Source organism: Vicugna pacos, chromosome 27 (assembly GCF_048564905.1).
Source record: "Vicugna pacos chromosome 27, VicPac4, whole genome shotgun sequence".
Taxonomy (NCBI): Eukaryota; Metazoa; Chordata; class Mammalia; order Artiodactyla; family Camelidae; genus Vicugna; species Vicugna pacos.
Window position 1 is genome coordinate 28,136,265 of NC_133013.1, and position 26,099 is coordinate 28,162,363.

The 26,099-nt window shown below is 43.3% G+C and overlaps 1 protein-coding gene across 11 annotated transcripts in view; it reads left to right on the top strand.

The window, feature by feature from the left end:
- Nucleotides 1–26,099, top strand: part of UACA (uveal autoantigen with coiled-coil domains and ankyrin repeats) — a 70,080-nt gene that overhangs the window by 30,517 nt on the left and 13,464 nt on the right. For 4 of the 11 annotated variants that reach the window (XM_072951132.1, XM_072951138.1, XM_072951135.1 and 1 more), the window contains exons 2-13: nucleotides 6,708–6,841; nucleotides 8,763–8,851; nucleotides 11,854–11,918; nucleotides 13,192–13,249; nucleotides 17,077–17,147; nucleotides 17,249–17,355; nucleotides 19,490–19,671; nucleotides 20,835–20,872; nucleotides 23,576–23,644; nucleotides 24,674–24,781; nucleotides 25,304–25,336; nucleotides 25,833–25,931. In XM_072951132.1, the coding sequence (XP_072807233.1) occupies nucleotides 6,708–6,841; nucleotides 8,763–8,851; nucleotides 11,854–11,918; nucleotides 13,192–13,249; nucleotides 17,077–17,147; nucleotides 17,249–17,355; nucleotides 19,490–19,671; nucleotides 20,835–20,872; nucleotides 23,576–23,644; nucleotides 24,674–24,781; nucleotides 25,304–25,336; nucleotides 25,833–25,931 (1,053 nt within the window). Of the gene's footprint in view, nucleotides 1–4,281; nucleotides 4,635–4,753; nucleotides 4,770–6,707; nucleotides 6,842–8,762; nucleotides 8,852–11,853; nucleotides 11,919–13,191; nucleotides 13,250–17,076; nucleotides 17,148–17,248; nucleotides 17,356–19,489; nucleotides 19,672–20,834; nucleotides 20,873–21,014; nucleotides 23,030–23,575; nucleotides 23,645–24,673; nucleotides 24,782–25,303; nucleotides 25,337–25,832; nucleotides 25,932–26,099 lie in introns of those variants that run through there. The other 7 variants (XM_072951130.1, XM_072951136.1, XM_072951133.1 and 4 more) reach the window with 6 other exon arrangements.

The window sequence follows — 26,099 nt, forward strand, 5'->3', positions numbered from 1 at the left end:
CTTCATCTGCACACTTACCCTCTTGATTTTGTTTTTAAAAAGATTATTCATTAGTATGAATCATGCTAATGATATTGTGAGACATTGCACTTCTTTTATTTTATTATTTTTATTTTTAATTGTGATAAAAAGAATTTCGCCATCTTAGCCACTTCTAGGTGTGCCTTTCGGTGGTGTTGAGTATAGTCACCGTGCTGTGCAGATTATCACCAGGAGTTTTTCATCCTGCAGATGTGAAGTGCTGGATCCGTTAAACAGCAGCCCATTTCCCTCTTCCCCAGCCCTTGGTAGCCATCATTTTGCATTTTGTTGCTATGAATTTGACTGCTTTAGATCCCTCATATCAGTGGAATCGCACAGCATGTGTCTTTTGGGGACTGGGGTATGTCTCACTTAACATAATGTCCACGGGATCATCCAGGTGTAGCATGTGACAGAATCTCCTTCCTCTTTCTGGGGGAGTCGTATTCCGCTGCGTGTATACACCGCAGCTTGCTTACCCATTCGTCCGTCAGTGGACATTTGGGTTGCTTCCACCTCTTGGCTATTGTGAACAATGCTGCAGTGAACATGGGTGTGCAAATACCTCTTTAGGATCTAAGTCAGATATATACCTGGAAGAGGGGTTGCTGGATTGTATGGTAGTTCCAGTTTTAATTTTTCGAGAAAACTCCATCCTGTTTTCTGTAGGGGTGCACCGTCTTTCGTTCCCACCAGCAGTGCACAAGGGTTCCGCTTTCCCCTCATCCTTGTCAACACTTCGTATTTTCTGCTTTTGTTGATAGGAGCCATCCTAGTGAATGTGAAGCGGTATCTTATTATGATTTTGATTTGCATTTCTCTAATGATTAATGGTGCTGGGCAGCTTTTTGTATGTTCAGTGGTCATTTGTGTATCATCTTTGGGGAAATGTATTTTCAGTTCCTTTGCCCCTTTTTTAATTAGGTTATCTATTTCTTCCTGATTGAGTTACAGTTCTTTATATACTCTGCATATTAGCCCTTTATCAGATACATGATTTGGAAACATTTTCTCTTTCTTTAGGTTAGCTTTTCGCTCTGTTGTTTGTTTCCTTTGATCTTCAGAAGCTTTTAAGTTTGATACAGTCCCATTTGTCTATTTTTGCCCTTGCTGCCTATGCTTTTGGCGTCATAAAGCTGAGAAATAATTGTTAAATCCGAAGTCACGAACCTTTTCCTCTGTGTTTTCTTTTGAGACTTTCTAGTTGGACGTCAAGTTTAGGTCTTTAATCACTTTGAATTAATCGTTGTCTCTGTTACAAGGAAGGGGCCCGTCTTCATTCTTTTGCACTTGGTGTCCGGCTTCCTCGGCACTGTTTGTTGGGGAGACTCATTTCGCCACGAGTGGCCGTGGCGCTTTTGTTGACGATTGCTAGGCCATCTGTGTGAGAGTTTACTTCTGGGTGCTTTGCTGTGTTCCGCTGAGCTGCATGTCTGCCTTTACGCCAGTGCCGTGCTGCTTTGACTGCTGCAGCTTCAGTCTTTTGAAGTCAGGAGGGTGAGACTTCGAGGTTTGTTTCTCCTTTTCAAGGTTATTTGGCTGTTTGGGTTCTCTGGAAATTCAGTATGCCTTTTAGGGTGAATTTTTCTATTTCTGCAAAACATGCGCTGGAATTTTGTTAGAGATTGGGCTGACTCTGCAGACTGCTGTGAGCGTGGCATCGACATTTACCGGTAGTAAGGTTCCAGTCTGTGGTTTCCGTTTGTCTGTGTCTTTGGTTTCTTTACAGTTTTTGGTGTACGAGCCTCTTACTTTCTTGGTTAGGTATCATTTTTAATGCTACTGTAAGTGGAATTGTTTTCTTAAGTTCGTTTCTGGATTGTCCATTGTTGTGTGTATGGAAACACAATTGATCATTGTGTGTTGATTTTTGTGTCCTGTAACTGTGCTAAACTAATTTATTGGCTCTAACAGGTTTTTTTTCTTGTGGAATTTTTAGAGTCTTTTGCATGTAAGATCATGTCATCTGCAAACAGTTACTTTACTTCTTCCTTTCCATTTTGAATGCCTTTTATTTGTCTTCTTGTCTGATTGTTCTGGCTAAGACTCTGTGTTGAGTAGAAGTAATGAGAGTGGGCATCCTTGTCTTGCTCCTGATCTTAGAGGCAGATTTTCACCATTGGATATGAGGTTAGCTATGCGCTTTTCGTATATGACCATTATTATGTTGAGGTAATGCCTTCTGTTTCCAGTTTATTGAGTGTTTTTATCATAAAAGATTTTAAATCTTATCTAATTTTTTTTACATCATTTGAAATGATCATGTGATTTTTGTCCTTAATTGTGTAGTGCAGTATATTGATCGATTTTCATCCTTGCATTCCACTAATAAACCCTATTTGGTCATGGTGTATAATCTTGTTAAGGTGCTCTGGGATTCAGTCTGCCCATCTGATTGTTTTAAAGTGAACACCAGGCACAAGCAGGAAGCTAATCCACAGGGAAACATGTGATATAATGGCAGATACTGATACGCATTACGAAGAACAGCAGAACCTGGCAGCGAGGTAAAGAGTGGCGGGATAGGATGGGGCTGGTGCTGTTGAGATACAGAGGTTTGAGAAGCCCTCTGGGGAAGTGACAGTTAAGAAGAACCGAATGCAGGTGAGGGAAGGCCCTCACACAGGGGACAGCAGAGGCGGGAATTTGCTTAGAGTTCTTGGGAAGTAACTGGGAAGGAGGGAGTGAGAGTGGGAACCAGAGACCAAGTCACAGAGGCTGGGGAGGCTCAGGATATCCGCGTACAGGAGGGCACGGAAGAGCCCGAGTTAGCAGACAGCTCCATATATGGCTTTTATTACTCACTGCAGATTTCCCCCTTTCTTTTTACTTCCTTTGCCTTTGCTGTCCTATTTCTAGAAAGAATGTGCTTGCTTTGTTAACCAAAGGGCAGGGCCTGAGTTCTATTCCACGCTTCCTCGGAGTAAGGGTTAATGGAGTGGGCGGAGTTTCTGGGCCCAGCCAGGAGTCCATTGTGATGTCTAATGTGATTTGGGGGGAAAAATCATTGTTTCTAAAAATAATACATCATGGTACATGGTCTCATATATTTTAAAGTTAGAATATGTGCCCAATATTTTGAATTTAAATAGTAGGAAGTGGGTTCCTTGATGGAATTCGTAGCAGAGTGTTTAACTGGCAGCAGAATGTACTGTATAGCGGTTGCCTCCATCCTGTAAACACTTGTGTTGGGAGGTCTCGCATCCCATGAAACAATTCTCCAGAATCTTTTTTTTTTTTTTTTCGGAGGGAATGTGAATTACTCTCATGCTGCTGTGGGAACTAGAAGGTAAAAAAACAGCCTGGAGCTTGCAGACATTTGTCACTGTCCTTGGTAACGTAAGAGGTGTTTGTTCAAGCACATTAAACATCATGGAGAATGTGGAGAGGTTGTCAGCTTCGTCCCCAAATGGAGTTTTACTTACAGTCAGCCTCAGTGATTAATATGTATTTGTGTCCTTTAGTATTAAATCAATTTATTTGTTTTTGTTTAAATCCCTGAATTCAGGTAACTTGATTTTCCATTGATAAAATATTTGCTTGTTGTATCAGGCGGGGTGCTAAACTTGGAAGTTAAGAGTACTGAGTTAAATTTAAAGTTTGCTGAGAAGTGTTCATCACGATGCAGTCTATTTAACGTCTTGGCAGTGCCTCTGGCTCTTCTCATTTAGCATGTGAGGAGACAGGCTGGCAGCAGTTGTAAACTGAAACCTGGTTGTATGCAGAGACTGACGGGGGTACAAGGAAAACAGAAAATTTGGAAGTGTTACTCTGTGTGTATGTTTCTTTAAATTAAGTGTGACACATTTGCTCAAGATAGAATTTTATATTCTCTTTATCAAGGTTATTACAACTTCATGATAGACGATCCTAGGACTGAAACTGGTTTTGAACACTGCTTTGTGAAATAACCACATTGGTCTGTTAATACTGTCGCGAGGTCAGGCGAGCTGCTTTGACCTAATGAGCGTGTTTGACAGTACGTTGGAGCCACCTTGCCCTCGCGGCCTGACGTTCATTACTCAGAGGAGAGGCACGCGCTCCAGTGTATTCTTAGCTGCTCCTCCCCACCCGTCACTCAGCTGTCAGGCCCTATGGACTCCGAAATAGACCCGGCGGGGGGCGCGGCCCCGCTGCTGCGGGCGGCCGGGGGGCCGGGGGGGGGGCCGGCGGCGGGGGGGGGGGTCCGGCGGGCGGCCGGCGGGCGCAGACGCGGGGCTGCGCCGCAGGCTTGCGGGGCAGGGCGCGGGGAGCCGTTCGGGCTTCCGGCGGGGTCCCCGAGGAGGGACGGCCCTGAGAGGCGGCTGGCTCGGAGAGCAGCGGGTAGGAGGAGCTCCGGCCCTGGTTCGGGGCTGCTCGCACTCCGTGCCGCGCAGCGAGGAGGGTCAGTTGCGAGCGTTATGCGGGCGCAGAAGGGTCCCGAAGACGAAGGAAACCCGGTTGGCGCCGCGAGCCAAGAGTAGGCCGGCATGGGGCCGGGGGCGCGGGCAGCGCCGCCCCGGGGGCGCGCTGTGTGAGCCCCGGCCCGAGCCCGAAGCCGCCCGCTGTCCGCGCCCGGAGGCCCAGCCCTGCCCACGATGAGCTGCTGGTTGTCGTGCGCTCCTCGGAACAGAGTAGGTGCCCTGCGGCCGCGGCGCGGGGGGCGCGCCGGCTCTGACCTGTGTGCCTTTGGAGTGACTGCCGCTCTGCTGATGCTGGTTTCTTTGCCGTGTCACGGCCTCTCTGCTTTATACGATTAGCACATTGGGGTTAGTGTTGGAAAAAAAAGTTCTTGTTTCTTCTTCTGGGTTTAAAACGCACATAATAGAATGTTAGTAATTGAGCAGTGTTTCTGTTAACTGACAGTGGACCAAAATGGAAAACGGTGCTTGGTGGAGTAGAACTGAAAATCACAGGACAGTACGGGACTTTACTCTCACGTAATCATCTTTTGAAGAGCCCAGCTTTGGGGTTTACAATTGTTTTAGTGTTTTAAGTAGCTCCTTTCTCCACCAGTGAGTTTACCTGGGAGTAGAGCTGAGATTGTTCTGACTACAAGGGTAAACCAATCAATTTAGAGCAAATATTTGTGTGCTAAACATGACTTAATCCCTTAGGCATTTGAAAGCACAAAGCCTAGTCTCCCAGCACTCCCCGGCTTAGAGACAGTGAACTGATGTTCTGCTTTAAAGCTGAAGAAAGAGGATGCCTCAAATGCGTTTTAGACTTAGAGCCAATAAGCTGGGCTAGTCACTATTCACAGTTGGTAGTTTGAACTTTTAAAGTTAGGAGGAAGTGGGTTCATTTCCAAATTTGAGTAGAGACAACAGTCCTGAAGACGGGGTAGGTACTTGAACCAGATTCCATTGAAATGTTACACTCAGGGGTGGGTTAAAATTTTAATGCATTTATCTTCTTCCATATTCAGTTTTCATGTTTTTCACTTCAGGTATTTAATGAATACATTATTTATTTAGATGGAAAATTGTCTGCTTTTTCTTTTTTCTTTTTTTTTTTTTGGCTTGGAGGAGATAGTAAATATAAAATAATCACACTGACCAAACGTTTAGACTAACAAACAGTGACTCAGGTGATTCGTCTCTCCTGCTGGAGATTTGTTACGGTATTTGTGGACATAGGAATTGCTTTGTAAGTTCAGTGGAAAATACGTACATCTTTTTAGTTCTAGAAATAATACTGTTCTCATCGCAGAATTCAGCAGTAAATTTACTGTGTGGTGTTTTAAAAGGCTAAAACCTCATGTTTAAATAATGCATATTGTAGTTCTGGCTTCTACATTTCTACTTACTAAGAGAAGGTTGAATTTACTGGCTTCAGGGTGTCTTGAATATTTTTTCTCCAATCAAAGCTAAAGAGAACCTTGATACAATTAGAATATATATCACTTGATACATCCTCCTATTTTAAAAAATTGCTTTGAATGTAAGGAAGAAAGAAAATGAAAGTCACCTGTAATCCTATAGTTTTCGGATTTTGAAGTAGTTAATACTTCAGTCTTTTTGTCTGTTTGTTTTCTTCAGTAGGAGTTTCTTGTTATTTTAAACCATAAGCATAATGGATTGCTTTTTCTGTTGAGCGTATGTGTATGTAATTTGCCTCCGTAATTATATTTCCAACAGTACCTTTTAAACAAGTGGTAGAGGTTCTTAAAACGTATACAGAATTCCTTTGCATCTAAGGGTCTTGGGAGATAGATAACCAGAGCCAAACCTGACAATGTGAGTTAGGGAACAGGAGAACAGCACACTGATTGTGGAGATCATGATTGGGCCGCTTAAGTCATTTAATGTCCCTTGAGCCTTGACTTTCCTCATCTGTTACATGGGGATGATAATTCTAGTTTATTAGGGTTGTTTGAGTAATTTATGCCTGACACAGGGTAGGTGTTCAACACTTACTAATTTTCATTCCTTGCTCTGAAGGCAAAGAAAACAGGGGAGAACGTGAGAAACATCCTTTTTCTCTAAAGTGTAATTTAAATTACTTCTTATATATCATGTGTTTTGGAAAGATTCTTTTTGTGAAGTTAGCACAGCAGGAGGAAGGAATTTGGGATGTTGCTGGAGCCTGAGTGATGAGTTATGTATGCAGTGCAGCTTTCCCTTCGTCTCCCTTTTCCTTCTTTAGAAAGTCTTACTAATACAGTGTGCACAGCACGCCATGCTTACTTGTTTTCCTTTTTGTAGCAGGCGGCAGATTGGAACAAGTATGATGACCGATTGATGAAAGCAGCAGAAAGAGGAGATGTAGAAAAGGTGTCCTCAATCCTGGCTAGAAAGGGCGTCAGTCCGGGCAAACTAGACGTGGAAGGCAGGTCTGCGTAAGTATTACTGCTGCTAGTTCCCTGCAGGGAGTTTGGGTCGACCCTTGGGGTACAAGTGAACTTTGTGAACTGTGGCTGTCAACGTTCAATTTAAAAAGTCTTTATCAAATCCCACACGATAAAATCTTTCAAACATGGCCTTCAGACATTTTGGACTATTCATTGTTCTCAGTCTGAAAGATTTCTAAGTGCGAGAGAGACTATTGAAATACTACCCAGGGGCCTAGCTGTTTGGGCCCGTGGCGATCCGTCCATGGTTATCTGGTGCATTTAATCTGGCACATTTTTCATTTATCAGCTGTTTTACACTCCTTTCACGTTTGGTCCTCCCAGTGGCTGTCTAACGGAAGCAGGGGAAAGTTCACAGAGGTGCAACAACGTGGTCCTGGCCCATTAAAAGCCGCGGAGCTGGAATGTGAACCCAAGCTTTCCGTCTTGGAAGAGTTCTGTAAATTACACTGCCTTTTCCTCTTGACCCCCAGTCCACTTTTAGAATTGGGTAATTAATTTCAGTGAGAACATCTGAGGCATTAGGGAGGCAGAATGACCAGTGTGGCTGGGGAGACACGGGTGGGGACCCTGCCCTCCGGCCGCTGTGTTCCTGAGGAGGACGCCTGGCCTGTCCGTGTGCTTGTGAACCGGGTGTCCTTCCTCCCACGCCTCCCCAGTCTTCGTTTTCCTTCCTGTTGAGGATGGGGAGCCGCTGGGTTAGAGGGTGCATCTAGATTCTGTTACGGCTCTCTGTGAGCACAGCCGGGAAAGCCTTACCTGGGAAGCCTTCCCAAGTCAGGGGAGAGAAGTCTCATTTCCTAAAATTCCTCAGTCTTACACTTACGTGAATTTTTTTTTTTAGAATATTATAACTGGAAACTGGATACTAAATATAGAAATGAATGTTAGGAAGTGAACAGTTAACGTTTGATGTAGGTCACTGCCTTCGAATGCTTAGATGTGTAAGGACAGTGAAAGCAGCCAGGTGTGACCTGAAGCCCTGGTGTCCATGAGAGCGGTAAAGCTGGCGACGCTTCAGTTCTTAACACTCTTTCAGGTCTGTCAGGTGGGCAGTTTGACAGCCACAGGGACGTTGGCTGTTTTGAGTCTTGCTTCTATTTTTACTAAATTTCACGCTGTTTGTAGGGCTTATAGTATAAATAGTGAAAAGTAACTGTTTTTCTTATTTCTTTTTCCCTAAACACCAAGATATTAAAAGGTGAAGGATCTCCTCTGGGATGAGAATCTTCAGTGAAACCTTATTTCTTCAGTTCTGGCCATCGTGCTTTGTGTGTTCTGAATGAATGTTAGCTTGAGTTTTTGTTGAGATTTTTCTGATCTAAGATTCAGTTTTGAGTGAGATTGTGTTAATGGTCAGAGTTAGGAAAATCTGGTGTAATCTGAGGAACTGTGAACTGCCTGAGCAGCGTGAGCCTTCGAGGTTCTCTCTGGAGGACGCAGAGTTCCTTGTGGGAGTCGTAGGGACGTTTTCCTTTTGTTACTTGAGTTACTTATGTTACTCACACAAGCTGTATTTCTTAACTAAAGCATTTTATATTTAGTCAAATATAGGACATATCACAAATATGTTCTCTGTAATTATAAAAAGTTTTATTTTGAATGACTTTTTTTAGTTTTTTATTTTGAAATGTAAGACAGAAGTAACCCATGCTTCTTGAACTCTTATCTAGCTTCAAAAATGAAGTCTTTGAGGCCCGGCCGTGGTCCCTGCAAGGACCCGTTTTCTTCCCGCTGGCCTCTCCTGGGTGCGGCCCTTTGCCGCTGCAAAGCGGGGCAGAGTCGCTGCCTCTTGGAGAGCCAGGGGCCCACTGCCTGCCTGCCCCTCCCCTTGGGCGCAGGAGCACCGTCAGCCTCGTCACCGCCTTCTCTAGGGTTGTAGCTCACTGACACCTTTCTGTTTGTTTAGCTTTCATGTTGTGGCCTCAAAGGGAAATCTCGAGTGTCTGAATGCCATCCTCATTCATGGAGTTGACATCACAACCAGCGACACCGCAGGTATGCTCGCCTCCGCATAGGCACGGAGCAGAGGGGGCAGGCGTGGTCCCCAGCTGGTGCTCTTAATCAGACCTGATCGGTGGGGGGGAGTCCTTCGTGAGCACCATTGTAGGGGAGACGGCAAGCACAGGGTTGCAGGAGAAAAGACGCCTGAACCGGTGGGCAGTGGGGCCCTGAAGTCCAGGCTGGTCTCCACGGTGTTTCCAAACCCGAGAAGCTCAGATGTTGGAGAACCTTCAGGGGCCATTTGCACCCTACACTCTTCAGTGTATGCGTCCTCGCTGTCACGAGGTCACTCAGCCTTTGCTTGGACGTGTTTTGTGATGGGGAACTCACTGCCTCGTACCAAGAACAGTATCCCCCACAGTGCCCCTTGTGGAACACGCGTGTCGCTGCTCTGCCGAGCGCTGTACCCGTCCTGACTCACTGCATCCTCCCGCCCAGCCACGAGGCTGCGGGGCGCTGAGCTGCTCAGTAACTTGCCCGGGTCCTTCGGTGCCCGAGTCGCAGTCAGTGTGCCCGGGGGAGACCTGCTCTGTGTCTGGCCAGCAGTACTGAAAAAAACGGCTTCTGCTGCAGTTTGAGTCTGTCTCTGATGACCAGACCTTCTGCTTAGGCTTAGTCATCCCCACCCCTGCCTTCTGATGTCTTGCAGCGCAAGCCTGCACCTCACAAGGCCAACTTTTCTGTATTTGAAGACAGCCTTTGCGCTTCTTCTGGAAACGTACCAGTTTCCTGTCCCTCTGGGTGGTCCTCCTCAGTTCTCTGGGGCTCTCGGCAGCTCATCTCTCTGCATTTCTCCTTTCTTCATCAGTCAAGTGTGGGAGCTGAGCTAGAGCAGAGGATTTCCTTAACGACTTTAATGGTTTATTCTGTGACTTCACGTATGGACAAATAAATACGTTACTAGTTAATCATCATTGTGTTTAGAAGTGGAAGGGCAGGAGAGGGAGGCAGATGACAAATGAGTTAGTGAGGGAAATCTTTACCTAAAGGTGTGTCAGATTCTTGACTGAAGACCAGACTCAATTTATCTGCCACCTTTGAATGAACAAAAAGCTGTTTATTACATATATATATATGTTTTCCATTGATGTAGAAGAACATGTATTTTTAGAAATTTTGGACTAACCATGCCCTTTCTGAACTCATAAGACTTATTTATTGTGCTGATTCCAGTTCAAACAAGTGTCTTCCGCATTTTTGTCTGTGTTCTTCTGCGCTGGACAGCCTTGCCTAGTGGCCAGTCTGAGTGACTGTTGACCCCCCTCCTTTAGTGCATCTGAAGCTCAGACGCTTCCCCAGCTCAGCAGTCATCATTTCATACCCTGCGCTCCCACGCACCTGCTTCACATCTTGTCTTTTGTTTTGCTGTTTAGTCATATTTTTATTTGATTTGTTTAATTATGTTAGTTGTCTGAGTCCCTTTCCCAAGGACAAGGACCGTGTCTCATTTGCTGTTACATTGTCTGTTATAATCCAGATGTGAGTATCTGGTAAAAATTTGATTACAAAACCTTTACGTCTTTTATCTTAACTGCTTTCCTTGCTAGCAATACCAGAGTGAACTGAAAACAGCCACATTTCAAATTAATGCAGTTTTGAGATATTCGTGACCCAGGTCTTGCCAAGTACGCGCCTTCGGTGTGATTCACGGGGCCATGCTTTAGATGTGACGTTTCCATGATTTCGTGCTGCTCTGTCTCAGGTGGCTGGGTTTGGTGTGTCCCTAGCCCTCGCCTGGCGTTCTTCTGTGACCAGGTCTCTGCGGCACTTGGGTGAACGCCAGGGACTGCCACCACTGTGTTCCCACCGCCCACTCAGTGGCCCCTCTCACTTCTGTGTTAGTGCCCGTCATCCGGTCACTTTTCACGATGTGAAGTGTTTCTAGGACGTTTGCCCATGAGCAGCAGCAGAGTGAAATTTGAAACCATTACGTCTGACTTGTTTGTGATTAGAGGATGTTCAGGAAGGGCTGAGCATGCTGTGTCTGTACCTGTTCAAAGGTCCGGAGTCACTGCTTTTTGTTCTAGAACCTGTTAGCTGCACAGAAGTGATTAGCCTCAGGAAAACTCATTCACATATCTAAACACATCTAAAACCGAATGAGGGTTGAAAGTCAATTTATTTCTTCATCCAGGATGAACAGAACATCAGTTACTTCTTTTCTAGCAGAAGGGTCTAATTGTGGAGTCCAATTATATTTTAAGAAGTTTATGAAGTTAGAGGGAAATTGAGAGCATTGAAGACTGGAAGCTGGAATAGTCTGGTGAAACCCTAATATTTTTCACCATCCAGGAGACATGTATGTATAGAAGTACGATTAGGAGAAATAGTGTTTGGAGGCAAAATGTTCTGTGCACATTACCTTTGTCGCTATTCAGCGTTAACCTTTTGGATTATCTGGTAACTCCGCTCACCTCGGCATTTCCTTTAAATTTGCATATTTTATTTAGTACACGTGTTTGAACAAGTTGTCTGGTTTTCAGAGACAGACTCTCTTAGTAAACTTTGAATTTTAGTTGAAGCATAAAAACCACTTGGAGAATACCCTTTCTTTGACTCACCCCTCTGGCCTTTCTCCGTCTTAGTAGCCACGCTGCCTGTTTGGAAATGTTACGTGAAATCTAGCTTTCTCTCCCTCCCACCCCCATTCCTTTCTTTTCTTTCTCTTCCCCTCCCTCCTTTCATATGCTGGTGTTCAATTACTTATTCTGTCTCAGACACTGTTCCAGGTGTTGGAGACTCAGTGGTAAATAAGAGCATTCTTGCTCTTTAATGAGCTTGTACGTTTAATTTTTCTTTCCACTCTCACTGTCTTGGTGTGTGTATTATCTCTCATAAAAATCTGAAGCTAGGTGAACTGTCTTAGAAACTTAGAGCGCGCCTACAAACGAAGTGTTCTGTCAGCTCATTTTGGGAAAATGAGTCATACTTGCATGGGAAGTTCAGTTGTGAAGAAAACGCCTCTCATCCCACGGTTAAAATGGTTTCTTTTACAGGGAGGAACGCGCTCCACCTGGCTGCAAAGTACGGGCACGCGTTGTGTCTGCAGAAACTTCTGCAGGTAACGAAAGTGGTTAATACTGCAGCTTTATTATTTTGACTGAAAATAAGAGATGTGTTTTCAATATGTTTTTGGAATTTGAGATGAATGACAATAGTAGACTCGCTTTGATTGTTAGCTTACATGATACTTTTTCCATCACTTCTGAAAGAATGTGAACAATAAATAGCAAAAACTCTGAGGGAAGTGAATTGCATAACTCAGTGTATTAAAAATAAACAGCAAAGACTTGACCTTCCTGTTGACCCTGGCTGGAGATTGGAACTTTCTGCTGTCTGGTGTATGACTTGAGATGAAGTGATGCAGCATAGGATCTGTATATCTCTATATAAACATCAGTAATTTAGGGTACATAATCCCAGCGTTAGTCCAACTTGTAATCAGGCAACCAGAATTCTATGAGCTAGTGGGCTAAATTAAGTTTTCCAGAGCCGCAGAGGACTGCAGTGTGTGTGGGTGTGGGTGTGTGTGTGTGTGTGTGTGTGCGCGCGCGCGCGTGCGCATTCATGTGGGGAGAAGGGCAAAACTAACTTTCCTGTCCCTTCCAAACACTGTTTCTGTTGATGTGCCTTCTGTCTGCCACAGTCGAGTTCTTTCCTAATACTAAGAAAGTGGTAGAAGCTGCCATCTGCTGTATTATTAAGTCCCTATTACTACTTGACCCTTTAATCTTAAATGTTTTCCAGTAACTATCTCTGAACAGACCTAACAGATACCATACAATTACATTGTATTCGCAAATATTTACAGAAGCAAATTAAAATGTTCTTCTAAAAGTCAGCCTGGAAATAATGTTGTTTATGTAACTATTTGGATTAGAATCTTGGGAGTCATTCTTCTCTTAAATTGAAAAATACAAATAAAAGTGAATTAAAAACCTAAAAAAAAGTTTTCAGTTAAAGGACCTATCACACACTTCATTAAGCATGTTTGCCACCGAGTTTCACAATAGAGCTCGTTTGTTTTTTCTGATTCAATTGTTCAAACTTGAACTCTTGCTGGAAAAAAAAAAACCCAAACAATAACATAGTTCCTCTACCCCACACTGTTGTAGTGTGCCATGTGTCTTCCTGTTTGGTGGAATACTGTTAAATTTACAGTATAGTGTTGTTATGTTTGTTGCGTGTCAAAATATTTATGACTTGTCTAGTAGTCTTTGGTGTCTTTGATAAATGGAATATTTTAAGATTAAATAACAGCTGTTCATTAGAGTCTCAATATTTAATTTGAAAATGAACCTTTCCTACATCACTAAATTCCCATGTTTTAACAGTACAATTGCCCCACTGAACACGTCGACCTGCAAGGAAGAACCGCGCTTCATGACGCAGGTGAGCCAAGGGTTCACTTGGGCATAGACGAGCCTCCGTTAAAATGGCTAGGCATTTAAATTATGTCAGAGTTTTAACATGCATAGATTTGTATAATTCATGGAGAGACAAAATGTTTTGAACTCTTTGCTTACTCAGATTTGAAATTTGTTAGATTGTACAGCTTAGAAAGATTCATTCAGCCATTATTTCAGGCCAGTTTGCTAGATGCTGAAAATCCAGAGGTGCGAAAGCCGTGATCCTGTTCTCAGGGAGCTGTGAGTGCCGTGCGTTTGGGAACTGCTGGGAGAGACGGGAAGGAGAAAGACTTTTCCTTGAAAACTGTATTGACCTCTTCAACACGTCTGAGCCTCGTTTTCCCAGATGCAGGATGGAGTTAACGCTACGGCGGGGGTGGTGGTAACTAGTCACGGACAGCTCCTGGCGTGTAGTGGCTTCTTAACTCAACGTGGCGAGGCTTTTTTGATCTAGAGGCATCAGTGCGGAATTGCATATCACTGTGGTGTGCTCTGTTTTAAAAGAGATTTGTACTAGTATTTTTGTGGACTTTATTAATCATACTGTCTATCAGAATGTATCTACATTATTCTTTAGGTGTCTCAAAGAAAATGCTTAGAAAAAAATTAGATAGTTAAGGATTTTTGCAATATAAGATAGTCTGGCCCCTGGCCAGACTCTTCTAAGGCTCAAATTCCTAGTTAACTAGAAATTCAAAGAAAAGGAAAAAACACTACCCTTTCCTTTCCTGTACGTAGACTATCTGTGGTAGTGTTAGAGGGGTCTCTGTTAGAAATGTGTTGCACTTCACATTTCCTTCAGACTTTTATTCCTTGATTTTCTTCCAATTTCATGTACTTTTATGGTAGTTTAGTCACTCACACAATGTGTTTTTCCTTGTGTTTTTGTATAGAGTGGTATTATTTGCAAAGCATTTTTACATACATTATCATTTGAGCCTCACAGTGATCCCTGTGACTTTCCTATAGTTTTACTTTTATTTTATATTTTAATGATAATTTTGTATTGCTACTTAAATAATTAAAAACATAATAATTACATGACTAAAAAATAAAAACATAAACCCAGATTCATATATAATACATGTATCAAGCTTGTATAGTTAAGGAATCATCGAAACAAAGTTACAAATTAAATTTAAAATTGTAAAAAATACAGTTCATTTCTGTAGCACTGATTTATTGTGCTTGATGGACGTTTAAAAATGATTTTGCTGCTTGATGAAGCATGAATACGGGTCATGATATTTCTGTTCTACCACCATTTCGTAGTTGTCTTTTTAATTAATCCAACCTTATTAGTAATTGCTTTAAAATTATTTAAAATTTTTATGATGGAAAATTTAAAACAAAATTAGCATATTATATTAAAACACCTTATGCCATTCACCCAAAGTTGTCAACATACGATCAGCTGTGGCTTGTGTGTGCCCCCACCCCTTCTCCTCTGCTGGCATATTGTCAGCCAGATCTAGGACATCATCTAGTTTTATCCATGAACAGTTCAGTTTGTATCTCTGAAAGATAATGATTCTATTTTGTAACCTAAGTGCAATCCATTTTTACATCTAATGCATTTGAAAATGTTTACCTCATCAGTGTGCAGCTTTCTCCAGTTATTTTCCCTTTTATTTTTTATGCTTATTGAGATACAATTATTATACAAAAATTATTGTACAAAAAAATTATACAAAAATTATTATACAAAAATATATATATGTAATTATTGTTTAATATAAATGTCTTGCACACAATTTATGATAGGGTATTATGTACTTTAAAATATATTAAGAGGGCCGAATACTTTGGTAAGTATTCTTACCAAAAAAAACACAAGAAACAAAAAACAAATCCCAAACAAAACACACATACACACAAAAAAGCACAAGGAAATTTGTGCAAGTGATGTGTGTATTTAGAACCTTGATTGTGGGGATGGCATTACAGTGTCTGCATATGTCAGTTTCATCAAAATGCATACATCGAATATGTGTAATTTTCTGTATAGTATAGGTTTTATTATCCCTGTTTTTAAAACTGGTACAGCCTAACCCATTGAAATCTTAGATCTGTTTAGCAGGTGTACAGGGGAGGTTAAAGTGAAGACGAGCTGATGTGATAAAGAGCTCACGTGTCAGCTGCTTGTTGTCGAGTGGTATAGGCTGGCCTGTGGCTTCGGGTCATTCGTGAACTGAACTCTTCCCATCTCACAGGACGCCTTGTAAACCAGCACAAATGGCAGATCTGTTAAATGCTTTCCCACAGCATGAGAAGCATCACAAGGTTTCTAGCCTGAAATATGCTTACTCATCACCTAGTCCCCAGCCACTAAACCAGTGCTGTGTAATTTAGGTGTCTGTTACAGTGGCACCCGGCTCCTCTGATAGCAGCTTTTGTCTTGTTTAGGGATAAGGCCAAAATAAAATGACACTGGCTTTAAAAAAAAAAAAACACCCACACACAGAATGTATTTCTTTCATGACATAGTCCTGACGATCCAGTTGCCTTGTGCCTCCGCTCCGTACAGTGACTCAGGGACCCAGACTTTTTCCGTCTTGCAGTCCTGTCATTGCCTGGGTGTCCTCATCTCTAAGGCTAAAGCTGACGGCAGGCACCTGTTCTGTTGCTAACAGGAAGGGGAAAGATTACGGAGGAAGGTATAACCACCTTTTAAAGTTCCAGACTCAGAAGGTAGCACGCATCCCTCCTTCAAATTCCACTGGCGTGATCTAGCTCATGTGGCTACGCCTGCAAGCAGAGGCGGCTGGGACGGTGGCTTCTGCGAGCCGCCCTGTGCCCAGGGCCGTTTTGTTGCCACGGGAGGAAGGGTGAACCCTTGGCACTGTCCATCATAGCACCTTTAGTGCTGACTTTGCTTGTTCAACTTGCATGACTCTGGAATTTGTTATGCTTTACATTTTTTATTATTTTTAATTGGGCCTGAATTGTTGTTAATTTTATAATTCCTAAACTAATGTATTCAGTTTCAGTTTATCTTTTTTTATGATTGATTATGTATTTTATATAAAAGACTTGCTGGATTAAAGACATTAGAACTGAAAAATTTACATTTTAATATATGTTTGGTTTTATTTTATTGAATTTCATAAAAAAAGAACACTGACTTAGTACTTTTTGTGCAGATAATCTATCAACTCATAAAACTCATATAATTTATCAACTCATAAAAGTTAGAAAAAAAATTCATGGGGTGTATAAACACAATCCTATTTTATGAGTTTAACAAATTTTCCCGATACAAATATGAATTCTAGGAGGTCAGAGAAGAAGCATTATGTAATTTTATAATATTATTTTTAGCAGAACGACCATGCTTTTTGTGTCATTTAAGGAGGACCCTGCAGTCTCTGCTTTGAAAAGTAAATACGAATTGTATGAGTCATACTCTATTTACTGTGGCTCTTCTGTTAAAAAAATTTTGATTCTTTAAAAAAAACTGAGCTAACACATCAAGGATCCAGTCAGTCATAGCCATATCTAAAAATATACTATAAATAGGAAATTTAAGTTTGATTTCCATTACCATGTTTACCCTTAGAACAGCAGTATATTCTCTTCTGCAAGGATGACAATATTCCTTGGTCCTAATAAATCATATAAAATTTACAAAATATTCTTGTCTAATCCATTTCCAGATAGAAAGTCGTTGCTTATGATGCTAAACTGAGAGTGAAGGATGTGAAGCTTGGTACTTAGGGCCTGGAGAATTCAGGTCTTAATGGACCTAGCGAGACCCCACGTGTTGCCAGCAGGTGCTCACTGTTTATCGCTCTCCTTTGTCCCTCAAAGCTATGGCGGACTGCCCTTCCAGCATACAGCTGCTGTGTGACCACGGGGCCTCGGTGCATGCCAAAGACGTGGTACGTCAGCTCGTGTCTTCTCTTATTTCCACCGTGTATTCTGACTGTTGTGTTTGGGAACTTTGCTGTCCTAATGCCGTCTTACTGTTCTTGTTGCTTAGGATGGGCGGACACCACTTGTTCTGGCTACTCAGATGTGTAGGCCAGCCATATGTCAGCTGCTGATCGACAGAGGGGCGGATGTGAATTCCAGAGACAAACAGAACAGGTAATTCTTTCCTCGCAGTCTCCCAGACACCTGCGGGATGCACGGTGACCCTGAAGCTCTGCTGCTGTGACCTGGCCTTTCTGTCCCCCGTGGCTCCCCCTCCCTTGGCATTGTTACCCACTTCTTACTTCTCTTCAGAGTCTGCTGGAGAAGGAAGAGAGGGAGGCAGGGGGACGATGCCAGGGTCCCGTCGGAATACGGACAGTGGTTAGGGCCTGTGTTCAGGTCAGAGAACTGCAGGGCGAGGAATTATGTCCTAATTGTTTAAAGCTTTATAGAAAAATCTCTAATGAAATGGTCTCAAAGAAGGGAGAAGGATGAAAACTCAGGTCCACAGCCTGCTTCTCCATTAGTGAATCTTTTGAGAGTAAAGCAGTCCTTGGGTGCCCGGAGCTTGACGTGTTTTCAGTGTAGACTTTCTCAAAGTGTTTCCTCTCCTTTCTGTCCGGGCACTATGCCAGCTCCTTCCCTGGAACTGAGTTCATTTCTGGACCCAGCACAGACTCCTTTAATTTATTTCTGCATCTGTATTTGACATCACTTCAGTTGACATGCAGTTTCTCTCTGTAGTTCCCTGTCTTCTTCCCTGGGTCTGGTGTATCATGCCGCTTGCTGTAGGACAGCTCCGCTGTTTGCAGTCTGACAGCAGAGTATCTGAAATACATCCCTTCCACGAGTGGAAGCATCACAATAATTTATGACAGGTTTCTGAGATTTTACAGATGATTGCTGGTAAATTGTTGGTTTCTTTTGACTTAATTTTATTCTTCTAAACATGTATTCTATTGTGTGTAGTTCACTGGAAGCAGATAAGTATAGTAAAATAGTCTTTGGATGTCAGATTTTATAGCTGTAATTATTTCTGTTGTTCAGGCATCTCAAAGGAGGAAATTCTTAAGCAGTTAAATCATTCACATGATTTTTAAGAAAGTAGCTTTTCAAATACTGTTTTGTTTTCGTGATACCATAGTCTGACTCCAAGCATAAATAAATTTTAAGATCAGAGAGGGATGATCTTGTTGACCCACGAATATAATGCCTTATTTTTGAATAGATCTTGTATTTTTCCAGTATGTTTGTCTCTGTTTTTCTCACTGGAACTTCCAAAAATGCCAGTGAGGTAGGGCAGTGTGTATTATATTCAGACTGCATAGCAGATGATTTTAAAAATAAATTAAAATCTCAGTCTGATGCTCTGCACTCAAGTTTTTTTCCTTCCTGTCTTATCTGTGTATTTTCCCCCCAGTAACACACCCTTGTTAATGCCTGTTATATGTAAAATTGCACCCCAGCAACTGCTGGGGAGTGTAAGAGAGAACGAGAACAGACATAAAGGAAAGGCAAAACCCAGGCCGCTGATGAAATCCAGCACTCCCAGTGGAAGACAAAGTTACAGGCAGGATAAGTCACTGCATTTCATTTCATTTCAGTAAAACCAGAGCGTGTCTAGGGCCCTTCTAGTTTCGGTGATGTGCTTAATTATTGCACTGTTGCAGTTTGCCAATACGCCGTTAAGTCTTTACGTGCTGAAGATTCTGTCATGGCAGAATAGACCAACGGTCCAGGGTAATGGGGCTGATCGAAGAAGGTTTATTTGAGAAGGCAAATGTCAAAACTAAGTGTGAAAATGTGAAGGAGATATGAAGGAGAAGAAAGGTTCTTCTAAAGACAGGAGTCAGGAGCAGGCGACTGATCCCTGCTTCGGGGTGAAAGGGACTCATTGCGGAGGTTTGCACGGTGCGGTTCAGTTCACGAAGTGATTTAAATAGTCTGGGTTCATTGTCGTAGGTTTTGCACAGATCGGGTGACAGTATTGGTTGTGGAAGATTTTTGCGGCAGTTTGCTTGTAGGACACAGAGCGCCTGGAACAAAGGAGGTTAATCTGGGGGTAGACGTCACAGGTGCATGCAAGGTGGTATCAGCCGTTGGCCCTGCACACTGAGACACAGCAGGTGTTTTCACAGATGCAGCGAAGTCAGAATGTGAGAGAAAAATGTGAAGCAAATCTGTGTCTGTAATGAGTACGGCTTTGTAAAGTGATCTGTTCTTCAAGATGGGGGCCTCCAAAAGGGATTTTTGAAATCTTTCCTTGGATCCTTCTCAAGGTCTTTCATTCTTCCGTCGTCCCTTCTAGGACCGCTCTCATGCTAGGTTGCGAGTATGGTTGCAAAGACGCCGTCGAAGTCCTACTTAAAAATGGTGCTGATGTAACCTTGCTGGATGCCCTTGGCCACGACAGTTCTTACTACGCAAGAATTGGGGACAACCTGGACATCCTAACCTTACTGAAGACTGCATCGGAAAATACCAGCAGAGGTACCAGGGGTTTTCCGTCGCTAGGAGAGTCTCACTGGGCTGATGAAGAGCAGCTTTTAGAGATCTTGATGGTAGCGCCCCGGTTCGTGAGGGGCAGAATGCTCCGCACTGGTAAACAGTGTTGGCTGTCCCCCTCTGTGCCCCAGCTGCGTGGGTTTACAGTGTCATTGCTGGTTTTGTTACATTCATTGTCCAATCTATCGAGTCAGACCTACTCTACCATGGTGTAATTTAAGCACTGAAAAGAAACAGCCAGATCAAGTATTTTACCACTGTGTGTTTTTTTCGATGAGAAGGGGTGAAGCTCTTAAGCTCTTTAATACTTACAAAGTTTTAAAAAAGAATTATTGTTCAAATGTGTATATAAAATATCCAATCAACATTTATTGAATACCTGTACGAAGTATTTTCCTGTGCTTATTGAAGAGACGTTGGGAAATGCAGAGAAACACAACAAATAAAACTAGCCACTCATCCTACCACTGAGGGGCCTCCATTACCGAGGAAAGCCCTTCCAGTCTTTTCTGTGCATAAAATTGAGGTCACCTGCCGTGAGCTGTAGATTTCTTTTCGTATAATGCAATTTGAAGGTTTTTCCCTCATGAATAAATATTTTTCTCTACAGTAAGATTTTTTATTAATGCATAAACTCCCACCTGTTTAAGTTTAATTCAATTAAGCAACTCTCTATAGGTGTCTTTCAAGTTGTTGTTACTAACATAAATAACCACTTAGTGACTGTTTTTATGCATAAACACTTTAGTGTATTTTTATTACACCGTTAGGATGATTTCCTAGAAGCTGAATCAGGAGGTTTCAGGTTATGCACGTTTCTTTCGGTTTTGGTGTGTATCGACAAGTTGCCTTCTAATTCAGGAATGCTTTGAATTCTGCATTCTCATCTACTTCCGCTCCCTAGCGCTGAGCATCGTCTACCTGGACGTTGTAGCAAAAAAAAAAAAAAAAAAAAAGCCAATTTGTTGCAAAAGTGTTGTTTCACTGTTGTTTAAAACCTGTAAGGTCATCAGCTTTAAAAGAAACTTTGAAATTTGTTTCTTTAACGTTGACTCAGTTGCATAATGAGGGAATGTGTATCTGCCCAAGTTAACCTGCTGTTTCTCTGTTCCTCTTTCTCCTCTCTCTCTCTCTCTTTAAATCTTCAGGGAGAGAACTTTGGAAGAAAGGACCATCTTTACAACAGGTTAAAAAAATTATTTATATTGTGTAATTTAAGTTAAGTGCTTTGTAAGCCTGGTTGATGGTCGTATGTAGCTGTTTTGAATTTAAATCATGCTGTTCTCTCTCCTCAGTCAGTCACTCGCAGGTAGAGACCAGGTGTGAGACCCTGAGCTTTATCCTGACCCTGCCGCTCAGCTGGACGGTGGGGCTTACTGGCAGCGAATGTGCCCAGTGGGACATAGGTAGCCTCCTGATCGCTGGCCGTGAGCAGCCAGCCCGCTCAAGAATGAGCTGTGGCGCCTTGTTGAGATTCTGAGGTGGTGAATTCCTGGCAGGTGGTGTCCTGGTAGACCGTGGGCAGTTTTCTCCTGTTCTCCCAAAGTAACGGGGCCAGATTCTCCTGCTGTGGGAAACACCTTTCAATGCAATAAGAAATGGAGAAAACAGAATTCAAAACTGATTATGTATGTGATTTCAGTGCCACTGTTAACATTTTGATTTTTTTTTTTTGCTGTATGTATTTAATTTAATGAGGACTTTACTTTTTTAAAAGTTAGTACATGAAATAATTCGTACTTCGCGCCAACTTGATTATCACGTCACCTTTAACCCGGGTTTTGTGTCTCAGGCTCGGTAGCTCTCTTGGAGTCAGAGTGGCGGGGCTGCTGTACGCACACACTGCCTCCCCAGAGCAGGTGTAGGCAGCTCCCCTCTCTGCCGGCTGTGCCCTCCAGGCCTCCAGCTTTTCTCTAGTGAGGGGGCCTGAGCACTTCCCAGCCCGGAGGAGGAGGTGATCAGGTGCCTGCTGAGCGACTTGCCATCTTTCCGCATCATTTCTCTGCCTTGCACCTGAGCCCGGAAGCTGTGCAAAAGCGTGCTCCCCTCCAGCCCGTCAGAGCTGAGGACACGTGGTCCACGTGTGGGTCACACCTGCTGTCACTCCCTCTGCCACGTGCAGCAGCAGTTTCAGCCTCCTCTCCCATTCCTCAGGTAGCCTGAGCAGGGGTGGAGGGGAATAAGATGTGCGCTCTTCTAGCTATGCCAGACAGCGCACGCAGAGCCAGGGGAAAGTGATTTCTGAAATGTACAGGTGTTTAAAATCAAGGGTTAGTGAATGTTAACATGGGAATGCTATTCTGCCCAGTGCTCTAGGAGTTACCTGAGTGAGTTGATGGCGTTAATGTTCTGCTAGGAACAGTGAAACTCATTTGTCTCTGTTATTTACTGAATACGTTTTAAAATATCTGCTGTAGACAGGATTTGTTCGTGTACTCAGGGCCATATAATCCTTGTTATCAAGAAGCTACGGTTTAGTTAAAGGAAATGTGTTCAGTTATTTGCTTAACAGGTGTCTGCAGAGGCATCTTACTGCTCTAAGTGTTGGGGTATCCGTGCTCAGAGCCCCTGCCCTCAGGGAGCTCCCAGCCTAGTGAGAGATGAACAGTAAGCAGACGGGTGTTTAGTGTCAAGTGTCACAGCAGGTGCTTTGGGGACCAGCGGAACAGGAGGTGGGGGAATGATGAGGGAGAGGGCGGGAAGCTATTTTAGGTTGTGGGGTCAGGAAGTAACAGTCAACAGAGGTCTGAAGGAAGTGAGGAGGGAGCCCCGGGCTCTGGGCAGAGGGAAGGGCAGGTACCAAGCCTTTGATGAGGGAGCATGCTTCACGTGTCTGTGGGCAGTAGAGGGCCGGAGTGGCAGGCGTGATGTGCCGTGATGGAGCCAGAGAAGAGGAGAGGTAACCAGGGACCCAGAGAGAAGGTGGGGCTGGAAGTGGTGTGATGACGCCGGTCAGACTCCCCTGCAGGACAGTCCTCAGGTGGAAGGAGCACGGCTAGAAATGTAGTTTGGGCCAAATGTGGACACAGAGCATTGTCTCAGTGGGAACTCGTCCCTCTAATTCTAAATCCGAGCCCATTAGCAGGTTGGTTTAAACACTTGGTTAAACAAAACTTGGCAAATAATATGAAACATAATAAAATTATCTTGGAGAATTAAAGCATTCACTTTTTTTGGTTTGGTTTTTTTAGCTTTCAAAAGGGAAGAAAGAAATAACTTTCTAAATTGTTGTATAAATTTAAAGGTCAACTTTGGCAAGAAAAGGTTATTTTCTCCCTCATTTAATGATTGTGTTGTGTTTTTATTAAAGCAAATCTCTGAGCTGGAATAAAGTGTCAAAGCAGTAAGTGCACAAAATCAGAACACGTACCCGCCTGAGTCATCCCGAGGCTCTTGTGTGGCTGTGGGCGGAGGACTGTCTGTCTCTCTCTTATCACACCCCTTGGTGTTTTACTTCATCCGTGTCAAAGAAGTGAATCATTTCCATATTTGCTTTCAGCGTTAATGTAACTCCCCCTCCTTTGTTTAAGCACTAAACTCTTTCTTTGGGAATGGTTGCTGACGCTTTATAGTGCACCTTGAGTTTTGCCTCTAGTACACATTCTCCTTTTTAAAATTTGGTGACTTTGGTTAAAATAAATCCGCAACAGTAAGGATTTTAAATTTCGTTACTTTTTAGTGTTTTGAAATAGATTACACTCGGTTTATGTAAAGCCTGTGTCCTTAAAGCTGCTTCCCGTTTGGAAACACTGCCACCTTGTGTTACGTGCAGCAGCATTTAACTTGGATAAGCTGACAGTCGCTAAGTGGGTGTATTGCCTATTGAGGAAAATGGACTTCTGTTTATTCTCATACTTGCTAACCTGTGTTTCCTTATGTTTTACCAAAGCGAAATTTGGCGCAGATGGTAGGTGAAGTAAACGTCAGGTCAAGTCAGAGGGAGCACCAAAACCTCCAGGTAAAAAGAAGAAAGAGGTTACTGTCTCCCTCTGCACAGAGTTCCTGTGCTGTCGCCGTGGGGCTCGGGGAGGAAAGGGTGCCGACACGCCGGGAAGAGGGTCGGGGCAGGAGGGGCAGCGGGAGGGCTGGTGGCTCTGCTGGGCTCTGCCTTCTGGCCCGGCCGCTTCTGAAAGGCTTAGCCTTCGGTGTGAACGTTTGGGTCAGTATTACCTTACAGGAAGTGTTTTTCTAATATGTACTAGGAAGTAAATAATTTAATAACTGTACATACCTTTTTGTTGATTTAAATATATGTTTTGGACCATAAATCATACATTTGTATTCATTCTAGAAAATTAATTATAATGATGAAAATGATGGTTACCAATGTAAATAAAACAAAATCTGAATGTTTTCTTGAAGTATTTTTTATTTTCATTAAGAAAAATAATTTTGTTAACCGCCTTTATGTTCATCAGAGTATTCAAAAAGTAAGTATTATTTTGATTTTGTTGGAAGAAGAGCCATAGTTAAATGGCTTATTTTCATTCAAATATAAATTGAATAGCCATTTCTGTGTGATAAAACAAAAGCATTTTATTTGCGTTTTCGTAGTTTCCTATGCAGTGTTAAGAGCATAAACTGGGGCCCTAAGTTGGAGCCTTAAAATCAGTGCCGAAGCGCTGGCTAGCTGAAGCAGCGCGAGGACAGTCTCACAGACTTGAGGAGTTTCAGGCCAAGGTTCAAGTCGCCGTGCTGCCCGGAAGGCGGCGCTTTTCCTTCCCGTTTGTTCGGGCCGTGGTGGTTCGCTGTCCTGCGTGCAGTTGCGCTTACTAGGGTCACAGGGCTGCCCTTCTCTACGTTGTTTCTCATGTGCAGATTTTACGTTATTTGGGTGCCGTTGAAAGCATTGTATCTTTATACTTAAAGCTGTTGTGTGTGTTTGTTTATCTGCTCATGAGAGTGAGCTGCTTTTAAAAACTTTCTTCCGTAAGAGTTACTCTTTAAAAAGTAGTTGGTCTGGCACCTGTTACCTTTACTGTTTAAGGATCTGGAGACCGAAAATGAAGATCTGAAAGAGAGGCTGAGAAAAATTCAGCAAGAGCAGAGAATATTGTTGGATAAAGTCAACGGGTTACAGCTGCAGCTGAATGAGGTGAGTAACCCCAGGGCACAGAAAACAAGACGGTCTGACTGCCGGTCACCACCACCGATAACAGTCTGCTCGTGGTCGCCCGTCCCTGCGGGTCGTGGTGCTGGGCGCTGAGGGGGAGGTCGGGACGTTGCCCTTGGGGAAGGTTGTAGCTCACGAGGACCTTCACGTGAAACTTCTGATGTCAGGTCTGAGAGGACAGAGCGACGGCCAAGCACTGAGCTATGGCTGGGGCTGTGGGGCTGGAGGGAAGGAGTGGGCAGAAGCCAGGGGCGGGGGGCAGGTCCGAGCTGCAGGTGATTGACGGCCTCTCCGGGGAGCCGCAAGTGCTTCTGGACCTAGTCAGCGAGGAGGAGGAGTGACGACGCAGACTACGGGAATGGGGGCACGAGACACTTGTCACCTCCTCGTCCCTGGTCTTAAAGACGTGTCCAGTCTTTTTGAAAGACACTCGCCAAACTCATGCCTTTTAAAAGAGACTTTTAAGAGTGAAAATACATTTCTTTCTCTTTTTTTTTAATTTAGGAAGTCATGGTTGCTGATGATCTGGAAAGTGAGGTAGGCCGACAAATTTTGCTTTAAAGCTGTAAAACGTTACGTAAATGGAAGACGGTGCTGCAGGGGAGTGCTCAGTCCTGAACTGGGACGGGCAGGGCTCTGTCCGGTTTTGGTTGTTGCTCAGAGGGGGAAACAAAGCCTGCTGCGCACGACTGGGGAGGTGTCTTGTGAGGACGGATGTCTCATTTTCTGCGAAAGTTCCTGAGAAGATGTGAAATTCAAAACATCCCAGAGAAAATGTCTGAAAATAATAAGATTTAAAACAAAGCACAGAGATTTGTACTTTTCATAATATTGTTTATATATAGTATATTTTATTAGTATATTTATATCAGTTGGGGTATCAGCTCCACTAGTTGTTAAAAATCCATCAGGTTAGAGAATTCATTAACTGCAGTCCTCACAGTAATTCTAATTCACATTTTCTAAAGCACATTTTTAACCCGATTTCAAGCCCAGGGTGATTTTGCTCTGTATTTATTCCTTTCCATTTCAGAAAGAAAAGCTGAAGTCCCTTTTGGCAGCTAAAGAAAAGCAGCACGAAGACAGCCTACGAACGATTGAGGCTCTGAGAAGCAGATTCAAGCATTTTGAGGTACAGAAGGCTTGCTTGGTTCCTGTAGCTCCTCGCGGGCAGTGGCAAAGGGCGCGACGCCTGACCTGCGTTTGCGCTGTCACTCCTCTTCGCGGCGGGCCCTCGGGCCGCTCAGTTAGGGTCTCCGAGCGCGCTGCCGCTTCGGCCGAGTTGGGGTGATTGTCCCTT